Below are 21,150 nucleotides of genomic sequence, written 5' to 3'. Positions count from 1 at the left end.
GCTTTGCAGCTTTTACGGTGGGATTCGGTGCAGTATTGTGTAAGACGCTGCCGCGCCTGGATTACATTCGGCACGATTGTACAACACTGCTGCTTTTTTAAGAAAGCGTGAAAACAGTTTTACAAATAAGGCAATGCACTATCCAGAAGCATCGTTACATGTAAATGTTACCGGGCCGACTTCCTCAGAGCCCGTTTTAAGCGTGTCTCTGAACGTTCCAGGCAACGCCAGCCCGCGGTACATCCGCTGCACCACGTACTGCTTCCCGAGCACCTCGGACATGGCCAAGCAGGCCCAGGTCCCCTTGGCAGCGGTCATCACGCCCTTCGCCACGGTGCCTCCGAATGAGGTAAGAGGGGTGAACAGAGCAGTTCTGTGACTTGCCAGTTCCAAACTTCTACTTGCAGCAGTATTTTCTCTTGCATTATTTTGTATTGTAAACACGCTGGAGTATATGTAATGCAAAAACGTGCAGTCATTCTGTTTGTTAGGAAACCCAAACTCTGCCGAGCTGTGTGTTTTGGCATCCTCGCCCTCTGGGAGGCCCCGTGCCCCTCATTCGGGCCCCATGTCTGGGTGTCCTGCTGAAGGCAGGAGCAGAGCCCAGGACCCTTGATCTCACTGCATCTGCTGTGCCACCCCCGGGCCAGATGCCCAGACTCCTGCTTCGGAAGGCGTGGGGGGGTGCGTCTGAGTGTCCAGCTTGGAGAGGGTGCCCGGCCTGTGGGGGCGGGACAGAAGTGGCGGGTACTTGGCGCTCCCGATGGGAGGGTGCCATTGGTGGGGACTGGGGTTGGGACACTCCCTGCAATGCGGTCCTTGCTCCTCGGGGTGATGGGCGCCCTCTGCTCCTGGAGACACAGCACCAGAGTACAGCTGGTCAGCAGGTGAGATTGGCTTCACTGCAGCCGCAGCTCTGACCAGAACCCCAATGAGTGGCCCCTGAGCGAGGCTGACGCTGGGGTTCCTTGTGCTGCGCAGAAGGCCAAAGCCACAGGTTCTCTCCCCCATGTAAGCCCCCGCTTGGCTGCAGCAGGGTTTAACCCCCAGAGGCCAGCTGATCTGGTGCGCACCCAGCAGCCCCTGAGCAAGAGGCAGGGCGTCTGGACAGAGAATAGGTCTCTGCCCATCTTGGGGGGCCACAGCAGCTGGGATGGGGGACAGTGGCGTGGGGAAGCGTGGCTTTGTGTCACTTGTGTGAAGAAAGAGGAGAGAGACACGTGGACAGTGCCTTCTGCCCACTGTGACCTGTCCGCCCTCTCCTGTGGGCGAGGGAGGACACGCCCTTGCTTCCCTGGGAATCGCGTGGACTGGGGGTGAGGGGAGCCGGGCATGGAAGAGGCTTCGCGCCGCCCCTAGAAGCCACGCTTCCACGCAGAAGCACATGCAGTGTTTAGGGTCCTCTCTCACAGGACAGCCCCAGAAACTGAACATAACACCCTCAAACTCCTGTAAAATCACTGTGCCCGCTGACGCGGAGGGGACCAATAGGCTGTGACAAGGGTCCAAGCTGCATGTGACGTGTGTGTGTGTCTTCCACGAGAAGATGTTGACAAGGGCTAGTCATTGTGGATGTTTCAAGCCTACACAAAATCTGAAAGACTTTCTGGTGAGCACCTGTACACCTGCCACCCAGGTGCTGCCATTAACATTTAACATGCTTGTGTGATGGCAGATTGATTCATCTGTCCCTCCGTCCATCCATCCTAGCATGTTTCAGAGTAAATTGCAGATGTCAGCACACTCCCCTCCAGATACTCCAGCAGACGCCCCATGCACTAGAGTGTAGCATTTGCTTACAGATTATTCTTCCTCTGGAGGCAGAATTCGTTCACAATGGAACACACCTGCCTCCAGCAAATGCTCCACTAGATTTAGACAGGTGCGCGCGCCCGTGCCACCCCAGCCTCTGTGAGGGTGTGGGCTGTGGCGGTCCCCCTCACGCCTTTCCCAGCTGGCCTCCCGGCCTTGCCCATCCCTGACCCAACCAGCCACGGCTCTGGCCTGTCCCGCTGTGGGTTGGTTTCGCGTGAGCAGACCCCAAGAGTGCGCACTTACTGCCTGAGTCCCGCTCGCTCCGCACAGCGTTGGAGACAGCCGTGTCCCTCTGTCCCTGCTGACTGGTGCTTTGCTCCCTGGCCATGCGGGTTTGTCTGCCCTTTTCCCTCCGCCGTCTGGGGAGTCTGTAGCTGTCTCGAGGTGTCTGTCATAGCCGCTTTGCTCAAAGGCTTTGACTCCTGGCTGCCGTGCAGTCCTCCTTGAAGGCCTTGGCCTCTGGACTCAGGGTGGGGGCTGGGCAGGTGTGGACAGAGTCTGGTGGAGTAAGTGTCCTTGCTCACCAGGGTCAGGCAGACGCTGACCAGGCAAAGAGAGACCGAGCCACAGAGCACGGGCGATTTCTAGGTAGTTTAAGTCTCTGAACTAATATTTTCGGCACAGGAAGTTTGAATTGTTAGCTTCCTTGGCAGCAGTCAGGTCTGTAAGTAAAGATGTCACTCATGAAGTAAAGGGTTTTATCCTGCTTTGGCTGTTGTATTTCACACCTCTAAATGACTGCCGACTCACAACCTCCTTCACCGCTCTGGCTCTGTGGGCAAAGAAAACGGCCGTCTCGGAGCTCAGAGGTGCATTCTGCCGCATATTAACGAGAGGGGTTATATTTCACTCTAAAGAGCAGAACAGCCCAACAAGGACGAAGTTTTGATCATATACAGATATTTCAGAAACCGATAAAAATTGACTACGTTCTCCAAAGCACAATAGTAACCAAAAGGTGGAACCCTGGCTTGGGGGCCAGGAAAGGCCTTTGGCGAGGTCCTCACAGTGCCCGGGCCATGACCTTGGGCCGCCATGGCCAAGAGGGAGCATTCGGGCTCTGACGTGTGTCCCCTGGGAGTAATCAAGCCTGAGGTCTGCCTCGCTTTTCTCTCTTCACTGGGCCTTCGGCGTGCGCAACCAAGTACTAGCCACACGTCCTGTGTGTAACTGTTGCACAGCCCGGCCCACGGCGCTTTGTTCATAGGACACTAGCCGTGGGAGAACTCTTGGGTGTGTTATCCACTCAAGGAGCACAGGGAGGTGGCGAGAGTGTGCGTTTTTTACATGAAGCTCAAATTTAGCTAGCTCCAGTGATGCATTTGCTCTGAAATGAAACTGATTGCTGTGTAATATTTTGTCCTTTAAAGAACTTAAAGGCTTATAATTGAACTATTTTTAAATTAAAGCTTCAAGGGCCTGAATCTGTTTTTTAATATGTGCATTATAACCTTAAATTGTCTGCTTTAATGCAATATTTTAAAAAGTACTAACATAAAAGCTTGGAAAAATAAAATGCATATACTCATATAGGAACAGAACTATGAGTATTGCATTTAAGAGACTTCTAGGAGTGAAGTTACTTAGAAACGGAATCGGGTCCCGCGAGGATTTCGGTCACTGTTCGAATGTGCTGTGAAGGCATCACGACGAAGTCTGGCAGCTGGAGGGCAGCATGGCCCCCTTCCGGAACGGTGCCAACTGCGCACAGACATCCGGGGCCGTCACAGCTGTCGGGGCAAAGGTCGATGGCATCCTGTGCTGAGTTACAGTTTGTGAGCTACGTGCGCCACGCTTCCTTTCCCAGTTACAAATTTATTCGTGTAAATCTCTGTTGTAGTAAATGCAGAAACAGGAGTGAGTGGACGACATGCCGCCTCGACTTGATCGTTGCTCTCGCCATCGTCTTTACCCTTATCGTGACCGTGTGCTGCACAGGTTAAATTCCTCCGTGGACATCTTTATTTAGCCCAGCAGTCGTTGATTTTGAGGGTCTGCTGTGCACACAAGAGAGAATTTGGCCAGAGTGTGCACATTTAACAGGCCGCTGATGGACTCTCTCTCTTGGTGACGCGGGCAGCTGCACGACTTGTAAGCAGAGGAGGCAACCATTGCGGGCGCCGCGGGTGATGTTCATATGTGAGTGGGAAGACCTAGCTACTCGTTCACCTTCTAAAAAGGAAATGCGGTATGGCGTCTGTGCGTTGGTACTGTATCACTGGTTCCTGCTTTTGTTGTTCAGATGAGAAGCGCCCACCATCACGTAAACACTGCTTGGCTTTTGTGGTTTTAGAAGGTCTTCACGGGCATTTGCTGGAATAGTTCTCCTCAGGCTTCTGCACACTGGCCTGCCCCTTTAGCCCGGTTAACTGCTGTTCGGCCTTCAGATTGCAGCCCAGAGTCACGGTCTCAGGAGGTCTTGGCCGGACGCCCCACGTGACACCCCGTAGCTCACTGATACCATGTATCACAGTTGGCAACATTGTGTTTGTGTGCTGGATTGTGTCTTTCTCCCGCTGGGCTCCACGAGGGTGGGGACATCTGTTGCATCCCTGAGACCTAAAGCAGTTCCTGGAACGTTTTTGTGCTTGATAAACATTTGATACTTTCACTGCACAAAACCATTTACATCTGACGTAAACTAGAATTTTGAGGACAAGTAACTTGCTGGGATTTTCACCACAGGGATCTGTGCGCGGACATTTATTGAGCATCTACTTTGCGCCTATTTGACACCGAGTGGGTTATGCTGACATCCCGGAGCCCCACTGAGGCTGGGGCCTGCGCTTCTGAGTCATCTCTCTGCAGCATCTGACATTTATTTGGATTTCCCTGTTGTATGTCAAAGAAAATATTTTCATTTCCTACACATATGTTCTATGAAAAATGGCCTCTTGGGGACTCTGCCAGACAAACAGCCGTGCTGACTAGGGTGAGAGTTGCTGGAGAGTTTCCTGGACAGTCAGACTCTGCACACGTGTGGCCCGGGTTTCAGCTTTGTTCTCCCCCCCAGTGTGCGTCTCTCCCCACACACCCACTGGGGGTGTGAAGCTGCGTGCCTGCCCTGAGGGAGGAAGTGGGGGAGGGCATGTGAGACCTGCGTGTAAGAAAGGGCAAGGTCTTTGACATGTGACTGTCTCAGAGAGTAAGTCGTCATGGACTTTCTTGAACGGTATTTCTGCAACTCCAGGGGAAGCAGACCTAGTGCATGTGTCACCACTGTCCCGTCCGCCACCATCCCATCCGCCACCGTCCCGTCTCACCCCCAGTCGCCCTGTCTCGTTTGCAGTCCGTCAGAGACCCGGACACGGGGGTGAGACTTCATTCTTTTTGTCCTGATGGCTTAAAAAATTTTTGAAAAACTCTGATCTGATTACTTCAAACATATAATTGTGTTTTCATTTCCCTTTTCTTAAAGGAAAAGGAAGAAAATGTATATTAGCTCATATGTATCAATTTTTATTTTTTGATAAATTAAGAAGTCATCTTCCTTTTTCTTCTAGCTCATTATTGACATATATTTATATATAAATATATTCATTTCTCCAGATGCTTTTGAACAGGTCACACATTTTTTTCTAAACTAAAATTTTTTCCTCAATTTTTTTAAAACCCTATTTTCAAGTCTTCCCTCCAAATGGCTTTTGGCTATTTACCCAAATCAGATTAAGTCACAAGACATGCTTTGCTGCATGGCCTGGACAGGCCCTGCCAGGGCTGGGGAGCCCCTCCCCTCCTCCTCCTTCAGGCGGCCTGGCCTGGAGTCACACAGCAGGGTAGCATTCTCTCTCCCTGGGCCAAAGGCTGGCATGAGAAGGGGGAAGTGCCTCTGGACCGCAGAGCTCCCGCCCCGAGAGGGTGCTGGCTCATCTTTGTGTGCGTGCCCGTAGCTGCAGAGACTCCACCACAACGCCCAGCCCGGGCCGGCCAGCCTTTGCTTAGGACTCATTTGTTTATCATTTCATAAGCTGGGGCGTCCCTCAGGAACACCGATGGGGTGGCACCCTCCCTGCTCCCCGCCCCCCCACCCCAGCACTGGCAGCTGAGGGTCCCAGCACAGGGCAGCCGACCTTCCCCTCCCACCGAGGAGGGCCCCAGCTGGGTTTGCCGCAACACACCTCTCATTCACTCCCAGGGAAGGGTCTGCTGCAGTTGTTTGTACACGGTCGGGGAGGAACTTGGCATATCAGGGCTGGTGGCACTCAGTCCTAACCGACCCCCGGTGACAGAAGAACTGGCCGATAGCCTCCAGTGTGAATTCTGTACTTTCCTCTCTCCCTCCTTACTGTTACGTCCCGACTTTCCTTCCTTCTTTGCTCCCCACTCCGTCCTCTTCTTGTCGCCCATCCCAGAAACACCTGTGGAGAGCTCGCCCTGGGGGTCAGCGGGGAGCCTGAAGCCTGCCTGTGCTGTTTAGGAGCGAGTACTTGTACTTAGAGATTTCGTTGACAAGTGGAACTAATATTTAAATATCTTTTGAGTTTATTTTTTAAAGTCTTATGAATTGAATAAAATATAGGAGTTGATGCAACAAACAAATTCTAAAAACCCCTCGTGGTATTTGTAAAACACATGCTAGAAGTGACTCACCTGTAAGCAGATTTCAGAACGTTATCAAATGGAGCATTTTCCCCAAAGACATCATTTTAGTTCAGTGAAGTACGAAGTCTTTTAACTGTCTTCTGCCAGAGTCCTTACTGGGTGGTGAGCCACTGATTGAGGAGAGAGAGAGAGAGAGAGACAGCGCCCTGGCCCATCGGCACCTACTGCTCTGCCCTGCGCAGACCCCACCCCCCTTCCCGGGGGCCCAGTCTCCTTGCCCCTCCTCCACTCAGACTGACACTGTCTGTCTCTCTGTCAGCGGAAATGCGGGCTCAGTCACTGCCCACCTCTTCCCTGAAAGGAGCCCTGTTGACTAGATACAGTTACAAGAATCAAGAGGCTAACAGCAAAGGTGAAGAGAGAAAAATGGGAAGTTATCTCCCATAGAAACAAGGTGCCGGCCGGATAAAACATGGTGGAGGGCTGGATTCGGCCCGTGGGCCCTGTGTTGCCACCTGTGTTCTAGAGGGTGTGCCACAAGATTTCAGAAGGCATTTGGAGAAGACTCCTCCAGGCCGCACCTGTCATTTCAAGCAGTCAGGCAACACCCTCCACCTGGTGGAAGCTGCCGTGCATTACTCGAGCCCATGGCCTCACCCTCGAAGCCCAGCAGGCAGGTGGACGGCACGACAGGAAAGAGAAAAGTGGACATGCACTCGCCAGCCCTGCTCCTTCCTGCGGAGCCACCTCTCCCTTCCCTTGGGCTTCTGGGCATCGCCCCCTGGCAGCCCGGTTGTTCCTCTGCCATGGGCCTCACAGTCTGCACACTTCCCATTTTTCAGGGTGGCCACGCTTCTATGGGTGTCCCTGATTAATCCAGGCCCCTCTGCTGCCTGCTCTGGGGGCGGATCTGTAGAGAGGCTGCTGGCCAGGACCACTGGAGATGGGGCCCAGGGCTGCCAGCAGCAGCGCCCATGTGTGGCCTTTGCTGGGGCAGCGGCCCAGGGGGAGTAGAGCCCCTAGCAAACTGCAGGGCCAGGTGGAGCTTTGCTGGGCTTCTTGCTGCCGTCTGATCTGATTTACGGGCCACATGGAGTGAGCATTTCCCTCCTGCTACCTGCAGTGCTTTAGCCGGGAGAGAGAGAGAGAGAGAGAGAGAGAGAGAGAGAGAGAGAGAGAGACAGACACGTGTCTTTCAGGACCCAGCGCGGGTGGGGACCAGGGTCATCACAGAATGCTGTTGGCTGTCCTGGAGACCGCTCGGTGCAGGTGAGAGAGGAGGGAAAAGGGAAGCGAAGTGCACAGTGAAAATGCAGACTTAGTGAAGGAGGATGCTCGGGGTTACCTGGTGCCCTGTGCGGCTGCCTCTCCCCCAACGAGGACTCTGCGCCCCCTACAGACAAGGGGGGGAAGCAGTGGAGGGCTAGAAACCATGTTTTCTTGGCTCTCATCTTGAGTAAATTTGCCACAATCTGTAATTTCTATATAATTTATCCTTAAAATAACCTGTATTTCATGTTGTTTAATCTCATTTTATTTTACCCAGAATACTTTTTAGCCATGATTGAATTTTTTTCAGGAAAAGTATAGGTTTCTTAATTTTGTGATGGTAATAGAAGGCCTAAATTCTAAATAGCACTTAACGAAATGCTGTTAGAGTCACACAAAATGAATGTAGCGATTATCCTGAGTCTAATCCGGAAATCCCGTGGCTTTCATTGGTAGTTACACAGCGCCACCTCGTGGGCGTGTGTTCAGAGTCCGCCAGCTGTCTGTGTCTAAGACTTGTGCGTCCAGACTTTTCTGAGGTCTGTAGTTGCCTACACGAAAAAGCACGGGCTACATACACCCTTGGTAACTCGCCTCTGTGCAGGGTCTTGTGGGCCGTGCTCCGTGGCGCTGAGCCACGTTTTGCTCTGGAAGGCCCATCCGTACTGGTTTCACACTGTGCTCCAAGCTACAGAGAACTGTGCTGCTGCCGGTTTCCCCAGCTCTTCTCTGCTCCTGCTTGCTGTCTCTGATTGCATCTTTGCCTGAAGGCGTGGTTCCTGTCCCTGCACAGGGAGCCTCCTACCTGCTGTGCAGATGGGAAGTTGCCAGGGAGAGTGGTGGGAGGACTTGGGCAGCTACTGACTGATACATCTAGTTTTCTCTTTCATATGGAAAAATAGCCAAAAGTGTTATGTTCTCTTTTGTTTTTAAATCTCGTATTCCATTGTCACACTGAGCCCATTTCTCAGTGAATTATGTTCTTGCCTGTGGTCCCAAATCGACCATGATGTTATTGCACATGCACAGAAAGAGAGACATTTTATTCAATTGGAGCACTGTAATTAACATTAATGCCAACATAGATCTGGCCCAGCCCAGTAATCTACAAACAAGTCGTAGATCAGACACGGCGGCACGCCCCCCCCCCCCCCCCCTTTGCTCAGCTTCCTTTCTGTCCACGCTGCGCTAGCTCACGCCCTGCAGGACCAGGGCCAGGGTCACAGGAGGGGCTGAGCCCGTGTCTCCACTCTGCCCCTCCCCCTACTTAAGAGAAGAACAGGAAAGAAGGGGCAGGCAGGAAGGCACTAGAGGCCAAAAGATTTAAGCACATTCTAAACAATGTTACAAAATCTGTAAGTATTTCTGAAGAAAATATGGTATAACATCCTTGGTAAGGGGAAAAAACAGCTTGTGGGGGGAATTTTTTGAAGTATGATTGTTTGCAAAACGCAGCACGCACTACAGTTGAACTCCGGCGAGAGGGGAGAAGGCTGTGTGTGCGTCCCTCGGGCTGCCGTGCAGCAGATGCGCCGCCGGCACCTGCAGAGGACAGAGGGCACGCCTGGCCAAGACGTGTCACTTCACCCTCGTCCCCTGGCCCGCAGGAGAATGTAAACATGTAAAAAGCTTTTACCATTCTTTGCTGTCACGCGGTCGGTGCCTATCCATCACCCTGGCTCCAGAAGAGCAAACACAAAAACTGTGAGAGTGCGGACAGCCCGGCGGTGTGCGGGGCTGCCGGTTGTGCCCGGACTCTCGCAGTCGTTCCCGCACACCCCAGTCCCCCGGGACCAGATGCCCAGCTGCACACAGCTTCCCAGTAATTGGCTGGGCTGCCTTTGAGTAAATCACACCAGTGAAAGTGAGGCTGATGTCGCTCCATTGCCCCTGCCTGGTCTCCCAGGTAACTGCGTCACATTTTGTTCCTGAAGTCTCTCGGCGCTGACGGCAGTCTTCCAGCTCCCTGAGAGTAGAAGGAAGAGACAAGTGGACCTGCCGGGAGTGCATGTAGTCGGCAGACTCTCTTCCCAGTTTAACTCTGGAAGGCAGAGCCCGCTGCTGGAAGTCTGCTTTACTGACTTCTTTTCCTTTAAAGAAAAGTTTACTGTGTGTGCGGGATCCTGTAAGTCTCAGGCTTTTCTAGAAGTGCGATCTTTAGGGAGATTTCCGCAAACAGCTTTGTGCCCGCAGGCTGGAGGAGCTGAGGAAGGAGGCGCTTCCCAGGCCAAGGCTTCTCCCTTTCCAGCTGTGAGTGGAAGGTGTGTAGTGGCTTCACACGTGTCGTTGAGGAAGAAGCAGTGGGAGTATTTATTTTTGGGGTCTGGCGAAGCATGAGCAGCCGCAGAGAGAGGACTTTGTGAAGCGTTTTGTCATGGGCCAAAGTAGCAACAGGCCCACAGCCTCCTGCCGGAGAAAGTGGGCATCGTTGCCGCGCTCTTCCCAAAGCGGCGTTCTTACGAAACACGGGGCGTGCTTGGCCGGCAGTCCACACGACGCCCCCACGGCGCACCCGCAAGCACACTGGCGCTTTCCAAATCAGATCCAACCCCTCCTTTGGTCGCAGTCAGCGAGCAAACTCAGCGAGACCCGCGGTACAAGGGGCTGAGGCCGCTTTTGACGCGCATGTGACTAGTATGCGTACATCCTGTTAGTTCCTTTGTCTTCCTGTAGGTAATTACCCATACCCACGTGCACGTAAACACGCGTGTATCGACGTGTGCTTGTAAAAGACGTCCCCTGACGCGAGTGTTGGTTGGGATACCGCCCGCATTCACAGGCTGTCAGCCAGGCCTCTTCATTCTCCTGGCGAACACGCAGGGCTGCGCGGCCCCTGGCCCCGGGGCGCTTAGACGGTTGCAGCCTGCAGCCAGCCCCCGGGCTTGCGGAGGCCCCTGGGAATGCCGCGGCGCCTGCATGCTCACTGGACTTGCTTCTCGTAGGCTCCCCTGTACTTGGTGAATCACGGAGAGGCCGGACCAGTCCGATGCAACCGGTGCAAAGCCTACATGTGCCCCTTCATGCAGTTCATCGAGGGAGGGAGGAGGTACCAGTGTGGCTTCTGCAGCTGCGTGAACGACGGTAAGTTTGCTGCGCAGGAACACGCTCCCTCCGCTGGGAGGAAACTGCGTTCAGGCTCCTGGTGAGGCAGGCCGGAGCCTTGCCTGACTCCCCACCCACGGACCAACCTTCCAGACCAGCTGCAAGGAATGCTGGCAGGGGGGACCCGCCCAGGGTCATGCTTTGTGAGCGAGAGGTCAGTTTCACTTTGCCTCCTGAGTTTCAGAAGAGACACAGGACCAACCTTCCAGACCAGCTGCAAGGAATGCTGGCAGGGGGGACCCGCCCAGGGTCATGCTTTGTGAGCGAGAGGTCAGTTTCACTTTGCCTCCTGAGTTTCAGAAGAGACACAGGAGCTCCCACCTGGGGCTCGTGCGTGTCTGGGAGTCTCCGTGTGGAGCCTGGGCTGGTTGGTTTCTTCGCAGGGAAATGGTATTTCATCTGCCTTTGCAGGCAATAAACTGGTGAGATTTTTCCTCCTTCCTCCTTCCTCTGCGTTACTCTTGAATGTGAGCTCATCGGTGTCTAGGAAAAGCTAAGTTATAACTGAGGATTTTAACGTGGGTACAGATTTCCCCCCGACATTAAACACCGACAGGAAGGGCTTCCCAGATGCCCTGTATTTTCAATTTCACTCCAGGACGAGGTCACTGGTGTTGGAAAAACTGCAAACTTGCCGAAAGTGCTGCCAGTTACAACTTCGTCACATGCTGTGTTTTTAACTCTTTGGCGTCCAGCGAAGTCATTCTCAGGTGGAGAGCGTTCCCGCGTTTCTCCGGAAGCGCATGACAAGGATGAGAACCACGGGCTCTGTCTCCCTCTGTCCCTCACCCGCCCGTGTGGACACGCAGGTCACTGGCTCTGACGTGTACACGGCGTTCTGCCCAGAGCCATGTCCCGGTGCCTGCTGGCCTCTCCTGCTGGCAGCAGAGCTCAGGCAGCCCTGCATTCAGGACCCTCAGCCTCGGGCGATTACGGCAGGACAGCCACGTTGTCTCCCTGTCTCCCTGCCCCATCACGCGTCCAGGCTTTGCCCATCGAGAGGCCCATGCCGGGCGCCCAGAGGAGTCTCATGAGGTCCTCGGTGGGCTCTGAGAAAGGGTTGCTGAGGGGCGAGTCACTGGGCCCCAGCCCTCTCTGGACTGCGCCGCCCCTCGGGCTGTCTCTCCTGGCTTCAGCTGTGACATGCACACACGACTCGTGAAGTACCACGAGACCCATCCTGCTGGCTCGCACCCTCTGCGCTTTCCAAGGTGTCCCGCCCCTCCTCTCACCCTGGGTGGGGTCTGACTGCCACACAGTCCGTGCCTGGGTCTCAGGCTTCTGTGGCCCTTCCCTTCCCTGTGCTCTAGGGTGGGGGCAGTATAGGGAGCGGGAAGAGGCCGCCCTGCATCGCTCTGTTCAGATGGGTCTCTGAGTCTGGGGAAGTCAGGGTCTTGAACAGACTTGGGACGTGGGAGACTGCCGGTCTCGGCTCCTCCGGGTCCTCACACGGGCCCTCCGCTTTCTGAGGAGGGGGTCCCGGTGTGTCCAGGGTCCCCAGTCCACTGTGAAGTCCCTGCACGGGCACCCGAAGTGCTGGCCTAGAGCCTGCAAAGGCCAGCTCCTTCCTGGGAGAGAGACCGCTCGGCCCTCGTGTCTCCCCACCCGTCGCCGCCCCCCCCCCATGGGGAGCCAAGCCCAGGAGGCCATGTGCTCTCACTGTCCAGCAGGCCACGCGTACTTGGCACAGGGATTTCTCTCCTGACGGAGGTCAGGGCCCTTAGGCTCGCGCCTGTTTTCCCTCAGGGACGGAGGAGACAGAGCTTTGCTGCAGTGAGGGAGAAGCCAGCAGGCATGGTCCCTGCCCCACTCCTCCCCGGCACAGTGGGCAGCACACAAGGGGGAGGCCTGCAGGAAGGGAGGTGTCATGTGGCACACGCCAGGTGGCAGGGTGACTGGAATTCACGTTTGTAAAATGTGACAGACAGTATGAAGTGCCAACAAGTGTAAAATTAGTTCCTTGTAAAGGGAAGGATTTTCACGAATGACATGCAGGTGTGCGGGTGAAAGTGAATCCGGAAACTGGAGAAACTGCTGGGCCGTGGCTCGCTGGCACGGCCAGCGGGGCATCCTCCCTCGCCCCTACATGCCACGGAGCCGCCGCCAAAGACCCTCGTGTTCACTTAGCTTGGCTGAGACTGGCCGTGTCCCATGTCCCGAATCTGTTCAAGACTCCGACTTCTCCCAATTCAGAGACCCATCTGTGCGTGTGAATGCTGTAAAGCTTATTGGGACGGAAACAGTCGCTGTGTGGTAAGAAAGTGGAACAGTCAAGCCCCAGCAGGTGTTCCGAAGCCCAGTCTTTGCGATCGCACGCCAGTTCACACCTGGAAATGAAGAACGCTGAGCTGTTGGCTCTGAGACAAAAGGCATCACTTCTGTGGCTTCACAACTGAGGCGGCTGTTCTTCAGGAAACGCCGAAAACCAGAGCATCGCTCACTGTTCCGAGTCCTCCTCTGGCCAGTGGTCGGGAGCCCGCCCTGTGGGTCTCCAGCCGCAGGCCCGGCTCACAGAAGCCAGGCCGTATTTGTGCAAGGGCGCAGCCTGCGACTCCCGGCCTCTCCGGGCTGTTGGCAGGCCTCCAGCTCTCTGCCCCGACGCACCTCTGCCGACATGAATCACATCAAGAGTTTTTCCGCCGTGGTCCCAGCGGCACCCTCTTTCCCTAATACAGTAATCCCTCCGCTCTGCAGCCGAACACGAGCAGACTTCCGTGTAAACTCCCGAGGCCAAAGGCGTCTCTTACTGAAGGATAATAAATACTGTAGTTCCTAGTGTGGTCCAAGTAACCGGTGTATATCGGTCGGGTGTACCGAAAGTGGAAAGTGAGAAAAGCCAGAATTCCTTCTAAAAGAGGTCAGTAGATGCGGACAAATAAATTTTGCTTGTGACAACTTCAGGACACCGGCGCTTTTGCCCTGTGTCTCTCCAGTGTCCAAATTGTAAATATCCTTTGTCATCATAACTTGTGGAAAGGTCAAGGGGATTGTTATTTTGTTCTATTTTTTTTGGTTTTTTAGAAAACCTGCATTCATTCCAAGACAGGCTTTTTAAATAGTGGGTATCGAGAATATACTACATCCCGGCTTTAAAGTACCCGTTTCCCCTCAGACTGACTCCTTCCGCCCATAACAGACTTTGAGAGCCCACCACGCTGTCTGTGCTGCATAAACAAAGGTCAGCTCTCCCCTTCTGTCTCGGCAGTCCCGCCGTTCTACTTCCAACACCTGGACCACATGGGCAGGAGGCTGGACCACTACGAGAAGCCGGAGCTGTCGCTGGGGTCGTACGAGTACGTGGCCACTCTGGACTACTGCCGGGTGAGTGTCCGCGGGTGCCCGGCGCTGGCACGTGACCTCAGACCCAAGGGAGGCACCTCACGTGTGAGGGGCTGCTCTTGATTCACTCACCAAGCCTGTGGGTGGGGCTGGGGATGCAGAAATGCCCCCCTTCTGGGCCGGCAACATGGGGAAACAGCCAAGCCACCCACGGCAGTGGCCGTATTTTAAAAAGATTTTATTTATTTATTTTTAGAGAGAGGGGAAGAGAAGGAGAAAGAGAGGGAGAGAAACATCAATGTGTGGTTGCTTCTCGTGCTCCCCCTACTGGGGACCTGGCCCACAACCCAGCATGTGCCCTGACTGGTGCTCAATCCATTGAGCCACACCAGCTAAGGCTGCAGTGGCCACTTTTGACAGGTGGTGCTGGACACAGAAAACAGCGATTTAAGCTTCATGTCCCTCCCATGTAGAGCGTGCAGGGTTCTTCATGCTGCCCCTGCCTTGTCCGTCTGCTCCTCATCTCAGAAAGATGTCTCTGCGAAGCTAAAGCTCGGCCAGCACGGTCAGCGGGACAGTGACGTGTCTCTGGGCCTCCCTGCTCAGTTGTCACCACATGAGCGAGGCTCTCGGAGTCCCCGCGAGACTCTCGGCAGCCACGGGCTGCCCCCACTACCTGACCCCAGAGTGTTAAATTCGGTGATTGAGTTTCCTTCTAGACCACCGACTCTCGGGCCCCAGACTTCCTTCTCAGCTCCGTCCTCAGTTGTACAGGACTCTGGCTCCTGTTCACAGCCCACCTCTCCTCCCTCATGGGCCCTGTGCTTCCACGTCAGGTGGTCCTGCTGTGACAGCCGCATTTGCCCCACACGCCCTGCCCCCAGGGCCTGGTGGAGGTGTCACTGTCTGTGAGTGCGCAGGTGCACAGCTGCCCTGCTGGCATCATGTGTGTTTTCTCATAGACTCTGGCCCACATTCCCGTTTTAGCAGTTACTCACCACCCCCCCAGACTGTAAATCTTACCCGTCTCCCCTCACCATAGGTCCTGATACCCGTGGGGACAGGCGTCTGGTCCCAGCTCCCCGATGACATCTGGCACAGAGTCTGCCCAGGGTGGGCCGACAATTGGGGCGGTGCAATGAATGAAGGAGCGAGCCGTGGGCCCAGGAGTGAGCCGTGGGCCCAGGAGTGAATCCTCAGGGGGCGGCTGCTCCCAGGACTGGCTGCTTCCCTTCCCCAGCGTCGTAGTGGGGGTGACATTGTCATGAGTACCTTGCAGGACTTGAAAGTCCTTCAGGGATCTGACGGCATCTTCTTGGGTATCATTTAGATTTCAGCCCTGGCGTGCGCACCAGGAGCAGCCGCGCCGACTCACTTCCCAACTCGCGCTCCTAGAAGGTGGCTGCTAGGAACATGGTGCGTCTCAGACACGGCCTTGGCGCCAGGCTTCTGTCCTGGGCGTTTGCTGCTAGCAGACCACTCCGTGCACTGAGGACAGATTACAGAGAACATTGTTTCAGCTGCTCGGATTTAAAAAAATGTTTTTTAGTTAACATAACTTTTGCATTTATTTTAGTGTTTTGCATGGGTTTTTTACTATATTGCATAGAACCAGTTTTTAAAGGTTAATGCTTTATTAGTTTAAAATGTAACATTTGAATATAGCTTAGGAAACTTTATAACTTCTTGGTACAAATGCTTTGTTTCAGGGAAAAAAACGGCTCCTAAAATCCCAGCTACTTTGCGACAGCGTGTTTGTTCCTTACGCTATCAAACATAAATGTTCCAATTAAATGTAATCAGTCCCTTGTAACCGGGCATGGAAAGTGTGCTCACTGGTCTTTGGAACTGGAGCATAAATCCAGCTGTGTTCTGAGTTTCCAGTTCTTTGCCAAAAAAGCTACATTATCCTGATTTTATGCTTTTTTTTAGTAGAAACTTAGAGAGTCAGATAAATTTCTGGGAACAAAAGTCTCAGTATCTTAAACTCTGTTACCTGGAAATGTCCCAGACGTCCAGTTGATGGGAAATTCTAACCAGCGGGCAAGGAACCAAGGAAAAACTGTACATTTTGAGGAGTTTTTTTAGTAAGCTTATTCTTCCTTTTATTATTCCACATGAGGTTCATAATAAAAGATGCTGTAAGTGTCTTCAAATTTAGTTACAATTTAAGGTAAAATGTAATACTGAGTTGCCTTAGAGGCTTGGATGATGAAGAAGAGCTTGTTTTATTTATACATGTGTTTTTAACACTGTACGAACTTAGAAGAGAGTTACAAAATCACTTCTTCCCCAGTTCATTTTAGTTTATTATAACACCAGGTTTAGCTATTGGAATGAGCATCTGTTGGGCATTCACCGCGCGTGGTGCTCGATGCTAAGTGCTTCCTGTGCGTGGCGTGATTCCCTTCTCCCCGCACACCCAGGTGATGGAGACCAGCTCGAGCGCCAACTCGGGTCGAACGTGCGGGGAGCGATGCCCAAGCCCAAAGCCCCGTCCTCCGTCGGTGCTCTGTAGGTGTGTAGACAGGGATCCACAGAACCACCATGAAGTCCCCTGGGGGAAAAAGAGAAAGCCACTCTGTCACATGACTAAGTTTTTCCCTCACAAGTTTACGGGGTGTATCTGCATATAAAGATACCTGCAATGAAAACCCTGAAATGAAAATTCCAAACCAGCCTTTTATTTCTAAAGAAAAATGTAGTTTCTCCCGTGTTTTACTTCACCTTAACGTTGCCTTGGATGCCTCACATGTCCCAGACCCTATCTCTATGCCGTGAGGGAGACTGGAATTAGCAAGGTCACGGGCCTGCCGGCAAGGTGCTTGCCCCTGGAGACCCGCTGAAAGCACGTAGCTGTGATGCCGGCCCCATGCAGGTGCTGTCCGTTGGGAGGGCACAGAGTAATCCGAGAGCCCCGGGAAGCCAGACACGCAGACGCTCCCGACTTGGGGGACCAGAGAAGGGCCTGGAGGGGTGACACTGGTGCTGGTTAGTGAGCCCTGAGGGGCGGACACGTGGAGGGAGGACCGTGAGCAGGAGCAGCTTCAGCAGGGGTCTGAGACCCTCTGGCTTCCCCCGGGCGGGGCAGGTGTTGTGCACGAGGGCCGTGGGCCTAGGATGGGGCCCTGTGTCGTGGGAGAGTGTAGTCCCGTCTGTCCTGCAAACCACAGTCAGGTCCCAGTACCTTTATGATGTGTTGCCAAAGCCAACACTCTTCTGGCCAAACCCCGGCCAGGCCCAGCTCACAAGGCAGTGACTTGCGGACGGACGAAGTTTCGGAAGGGGCGAGCACTGGCAGTGGATGGCGGGCTGTGTGCTGGGTGGCAGCGGGCAGGGAAGCTGGGGCACTGCTCTGACACGGACTCTGCTTTCCGTCCCTCGGGGTTCAGCACTGGGGCCCAGATCGCCCAGGTTTCACGGCGTCTGTGACGTGAGCACTCCAGGAGCCCGAGGGGCGGCCCAGAGCTGTCGCCGTGCGCACACGTCAGATGCAGAGGGAGCTGCTCACCCATCCACACCGCCCCCCCCCACCAGTGTCCTCACATTTGCCCACCCTGCAGGGCACTGAGCGCTTGGGTTTGTGCCGGGCTCTGCTGGCAGCTCTGGGCGTGGCACCGGCCCTGTCCTCAGGGGCAGCAGCCCTGCACTGTGCCCGGGGCCCCGGGCAGGTTACCCCAGCAGCAGTGTCCACAGTGAGGGGGGGCTGGAGGCGGCAGGTACTGGGAGTTAATGCAGGAGTCCAAGCGAGGGAAGGGGGGCTGTACAGCAGTTCCCTAAACAATGGAAAGTAGAGTGACTATGTGACCCCACATTCCACTCCTGGGCTCATGTCCCGAAGTAACTGAGAGCGAGTCTCACAGAGACACCCTCCCGTTCAGCCAGGTTCGTAGCCCTATCACGCACAGTAGTGACAAGGCAGAGGCACCCGAGTCTCCATCGGTGGACGAAGGGACGGACAGCAGGTGATGTGCGCACGGAGTGGAGTGTTTTCAGCTGTAAAGCGGAAGGAGATTCTGGCTCGTGCTCTGACACGCGTGAATGCTCAGGGCACCGTGTGAAGCGAAGGAGGCCCGTCACATAAGGGGTGGACCCTGTGTGACTCTGTTCACATGAGGTGGCTGAGCAGGTGGAGTCCCAGAAGCAGACTGCAGACATGCGTGGGGGACCGGAGCAGGTGGCGGCTGGAGAGATGGGGGTGAGGAGCTACTGTTTAGTGGGCGCGATTTCAGTTCTGCGAGACCAGGGCATCCTGGGAAGGGGTGGGTGGCGGTGGCGGCTGTCCGACAGTGCGGCAGCACCGCACACCACCCACGTGCGCACTCACGTGTGGTGCAGACCAAGTCCTGTGCCTTTTCTACAGTTAAAGATGGTCTGGACATAGACAGGGAGGGGCCAGGACTCACAGTGAGCAGGGTGCGGTGGCCTGGCAGAGGACATGTCCACAGAGAGAAAGCGATTGCAGACCAGACTGGTTCAGAGGGTTGTGTGTCTGTGTGTTTCCCATAGGAAAGACCAGCGTAGTGGGAGACGTGGCATTGTAACTTCTAGAACGTGGAGTGTGGGTGCTGGCAGGACCCACATGTGGGGGCGTCTCGGTTAATGGATGCTGGTCTGGGGTCAGAGGAGGCCGCGGGGAGGGCGTGTGCAGAGGTGCCGGTCCTAGCCGAGTAGAGGAGTGAGGTTTCCGTGGTGGCCATCTTCTGGGGACACAGGCGGGGGCTCCTAGAGCAGGGAAGCCGGCCAGGCAATGAAGCACAGAGTAGAGGCAGGAGGCGTTCTGCAGCGCTGGTGGTGAGAGACGCGGTGGGGGCGGGGGCGGGTCTAGCCCAAGTCACTGTCGGAGGGACAGACGTGGAAGAGCGCAGAGTAGGAAGGGGTAGCAGAGGAAACCAGGCTCGTGCCCAGCCCACCGGTGCAGAGAGAGGCGGGGAGAAGCAGGCTGGACCACACTCACAGAGCAGTGGGCTTCGGAGACCCAGGTGTGACATCATTACGGTCTCTGGGCCCCCGACGGCAGAGTGCTGGATCGGGGACAGGAGGGACAGGGTAGAACATGGGAAAGGAGCTTTGGAAAGAGCCATGGGACTCCGCGGTGAAGAAAGGGAGTAGGCAAATGCGATGCCATGGGTTTGAGCCTTGGGCTTGGCATGTGGCAATGTTCTTGAGAAAGACGTGGGACGAGAGTGTCACTGAGGGGCGAGGAACTGGGGAACCAGTTGCAGGGGGCTTTCCGCAGGAGTGTGCACAGGGACATGGAGGCACTGGGGTCGGTGGGGGTGGGGCGCACAGGAGGGTCCCCGTGGTCACAAGGCATTTCAGTGTGACGGGTGGGAATGGTTGTTGTCACTCTGCATACGAGAGCCTTGGTCTGTGCTGCGAGTTAGATGAGGTAGAGCCAGGAACGGCCTGCAGTAAACTGTCCCCACGGGGGCAGCAGACTCCCCTCGTTCGTGGTCTGGTTTCGGGTGTGGCCCTGCACTGCGGTGGTCAGGGTCAGGATTTGTAAGTCCCAGGATCTTTTCCTCATTTCAATGAAGAGCTTTTCTTAGAAGAATGCTGTACCTAGCCTTGTAGTACTTACAGAATGAACCAGTAAGGCGATTTGGAGATATTATCATCTAACTTTATAATTACAACAATTAAAATACAATTTGTAGAACGTTTTTCTCATTTATTGTAAAGTTAAGTTAGCGTTAGCTCCTTATTTCTCTGTCCGGGCGCGTCACTGCCGGCGCTCGCCTGTGGCAAACAGCTTTCCCAAGCACTGTTGTGAGACCCCGGGGAAGGGTCCCACTCTGCGGGCAGGGCCCACAGCTCCCAACGTCGGTGGAGGGGCTGCTTTCTGTTACAGCGGTTACAGTCAGATAGGGGAAAGGCCACCTATTCCATTTTTTACTGTAAATATGTTAGAAACAGGTAAGGATTTAACAACATAGTATGATTTTTAAAGCATACAATTATATTTTAGTATGTAATTTTCTATCTTTAAAGCTGAACAGGCTCATCAAGGATGAGATCTGAGAATAGCAAGATGAAGTTAATGAGGTGTTATTGCACTTTCGAAACAGGCGCTAATAATTATATGTACTCTTTTTTTCGCACAACTTCTCAGGTTGTGGTCGCACTTCTTGCTGCAAGGCAGAGTGTTACAAGCCAGCTGGTCCCATACCTCACTCACCTCGGGGCCCTGCAGGGCTGGGTCTCTGTGGCCTCCCAGCGGGCGCCGTCCCCCCTGGCCCTGTGAGCTGACTCCATAGCGGGCCCAGCTCAGGCCCCGGAAGGCAGAGGCCTTCATCGTGTATGGCATCCAGACTGTGCACCACAAAGTGATTTAATTCCACGGAGGCTCTGGCCCCAGTGTTAAGTGAAACATCGGATGGCTGTGGAGAGCTCCCGCGAGGTGTGCTTTGCCTGTGCGTGTGTGCGCTCTGTAACTGTGCTCCGCACTCTGTCTGCTCTCCTGCAGAAGAATAAGCCCCCCAGCGCCCCCGCCTTCATCTTCATGATCGACGTCTCCTACAGCAACATCCAGAGCGGCCTCGTGAAGCTCATCTGCGAAGAACTGAAGACGGTGCTGGAGAGGCTGCCCAAGTAAGGAACCTTCCACGACTTGGCCAGAAAATGGGTGTGAATTGTCCTTGGTGTCTCTGCCGATGAGGACACTGGGTAACTCTCCATTTGTTACATGGCGCCATTCTTACCACCCTTGAAAAGTCAGAGTCAGTGATCGTCTGCATGAGCAAGAGACCAACGGGTAAAACGGTGCCGTGTGAACAGTGTGCACAGCCCTTTCTAGCTGTAAGGGGCCCCACGTGGTGGGAGGGGTTGGGGGGTGTGCTGTTCATTTTCAAAGGTGTTGGTTTTCTGGTGGAAATGGGTGTCTGCTGGCGTGGTGGAGGGTTCTTGGTGATGCCAGAAAACAGAACTCTTGCCCCAGGTCCCTGCTTGCCCCCGTGAGGTGCCATCTTACCCGAGGACGGCTCTGCTGGCCCTGCAGGGGCAGCGTGGAAGGAAAGGTGGAGTGCTGTTAGGGACCCAGCCCTTGCCCTGGATATAAACTCTCTGCCCAGGGTGGGAACTAGTGCTGTGTGAGAGACTTGGAAGCAGGACCAAGGCCTTTCTCCGTGAGAGGGTGACGTG

General features: G+C 54.6%; 1 protein-coding gene across 5 annotated transcripts in view; it reads left to right on the top strand.

The window, feature by feature from the left end:
• The window catches only part of SEC24D (SEC24 homolog D, COPII coat complex component), a 55,749-nt gene that overhangs the window by 15,205 nt on the left and 19,394 nt on the right, over nt 1–21,150 (top strand). For all 5 annotated transcript variants that reach the window (XM_053911898.2, XM_053911899.2, XM_053911900.2 and 2 more), the window contains 4 exons: nt 222–349; nt 10,569–10,707; nt 13,934–14,049; nt 20,477–20,601. In XM_053911898.2, the coding sequence (XP_053767873.1) occupies nt 222–349; nt 10,569–10,707; nt 13,934–14,049; nt 20,477–20,601 (508 nt within the window). The remainder of the gene's footprint in view (nt 1–221; nt 350–10,568; nt 10,708–13,933; nt 14,050–20,476; nt 20,602–21,150) is intronic.

The sequence above is a fragment of the Desmodus rotundus genome, chromosome 9 (assembly GCF_022682495.2).
Source record: "Desmodus rotundus isolate HL8 chromosome 9, HLdesRot8A.1, whole genome shotgun sequence".
NCBI classification, from domain to species: Eukaryota; Metazoa; Chordata; class Mammalia; order Chiroptera; family Phyllostomidae; genus Desmodus; species Desmodus rotundus.
Note: the sequence above shows the minus strand (reverse complement) of the source record. Positions and strands in the feature narration are given on the sequence as shown.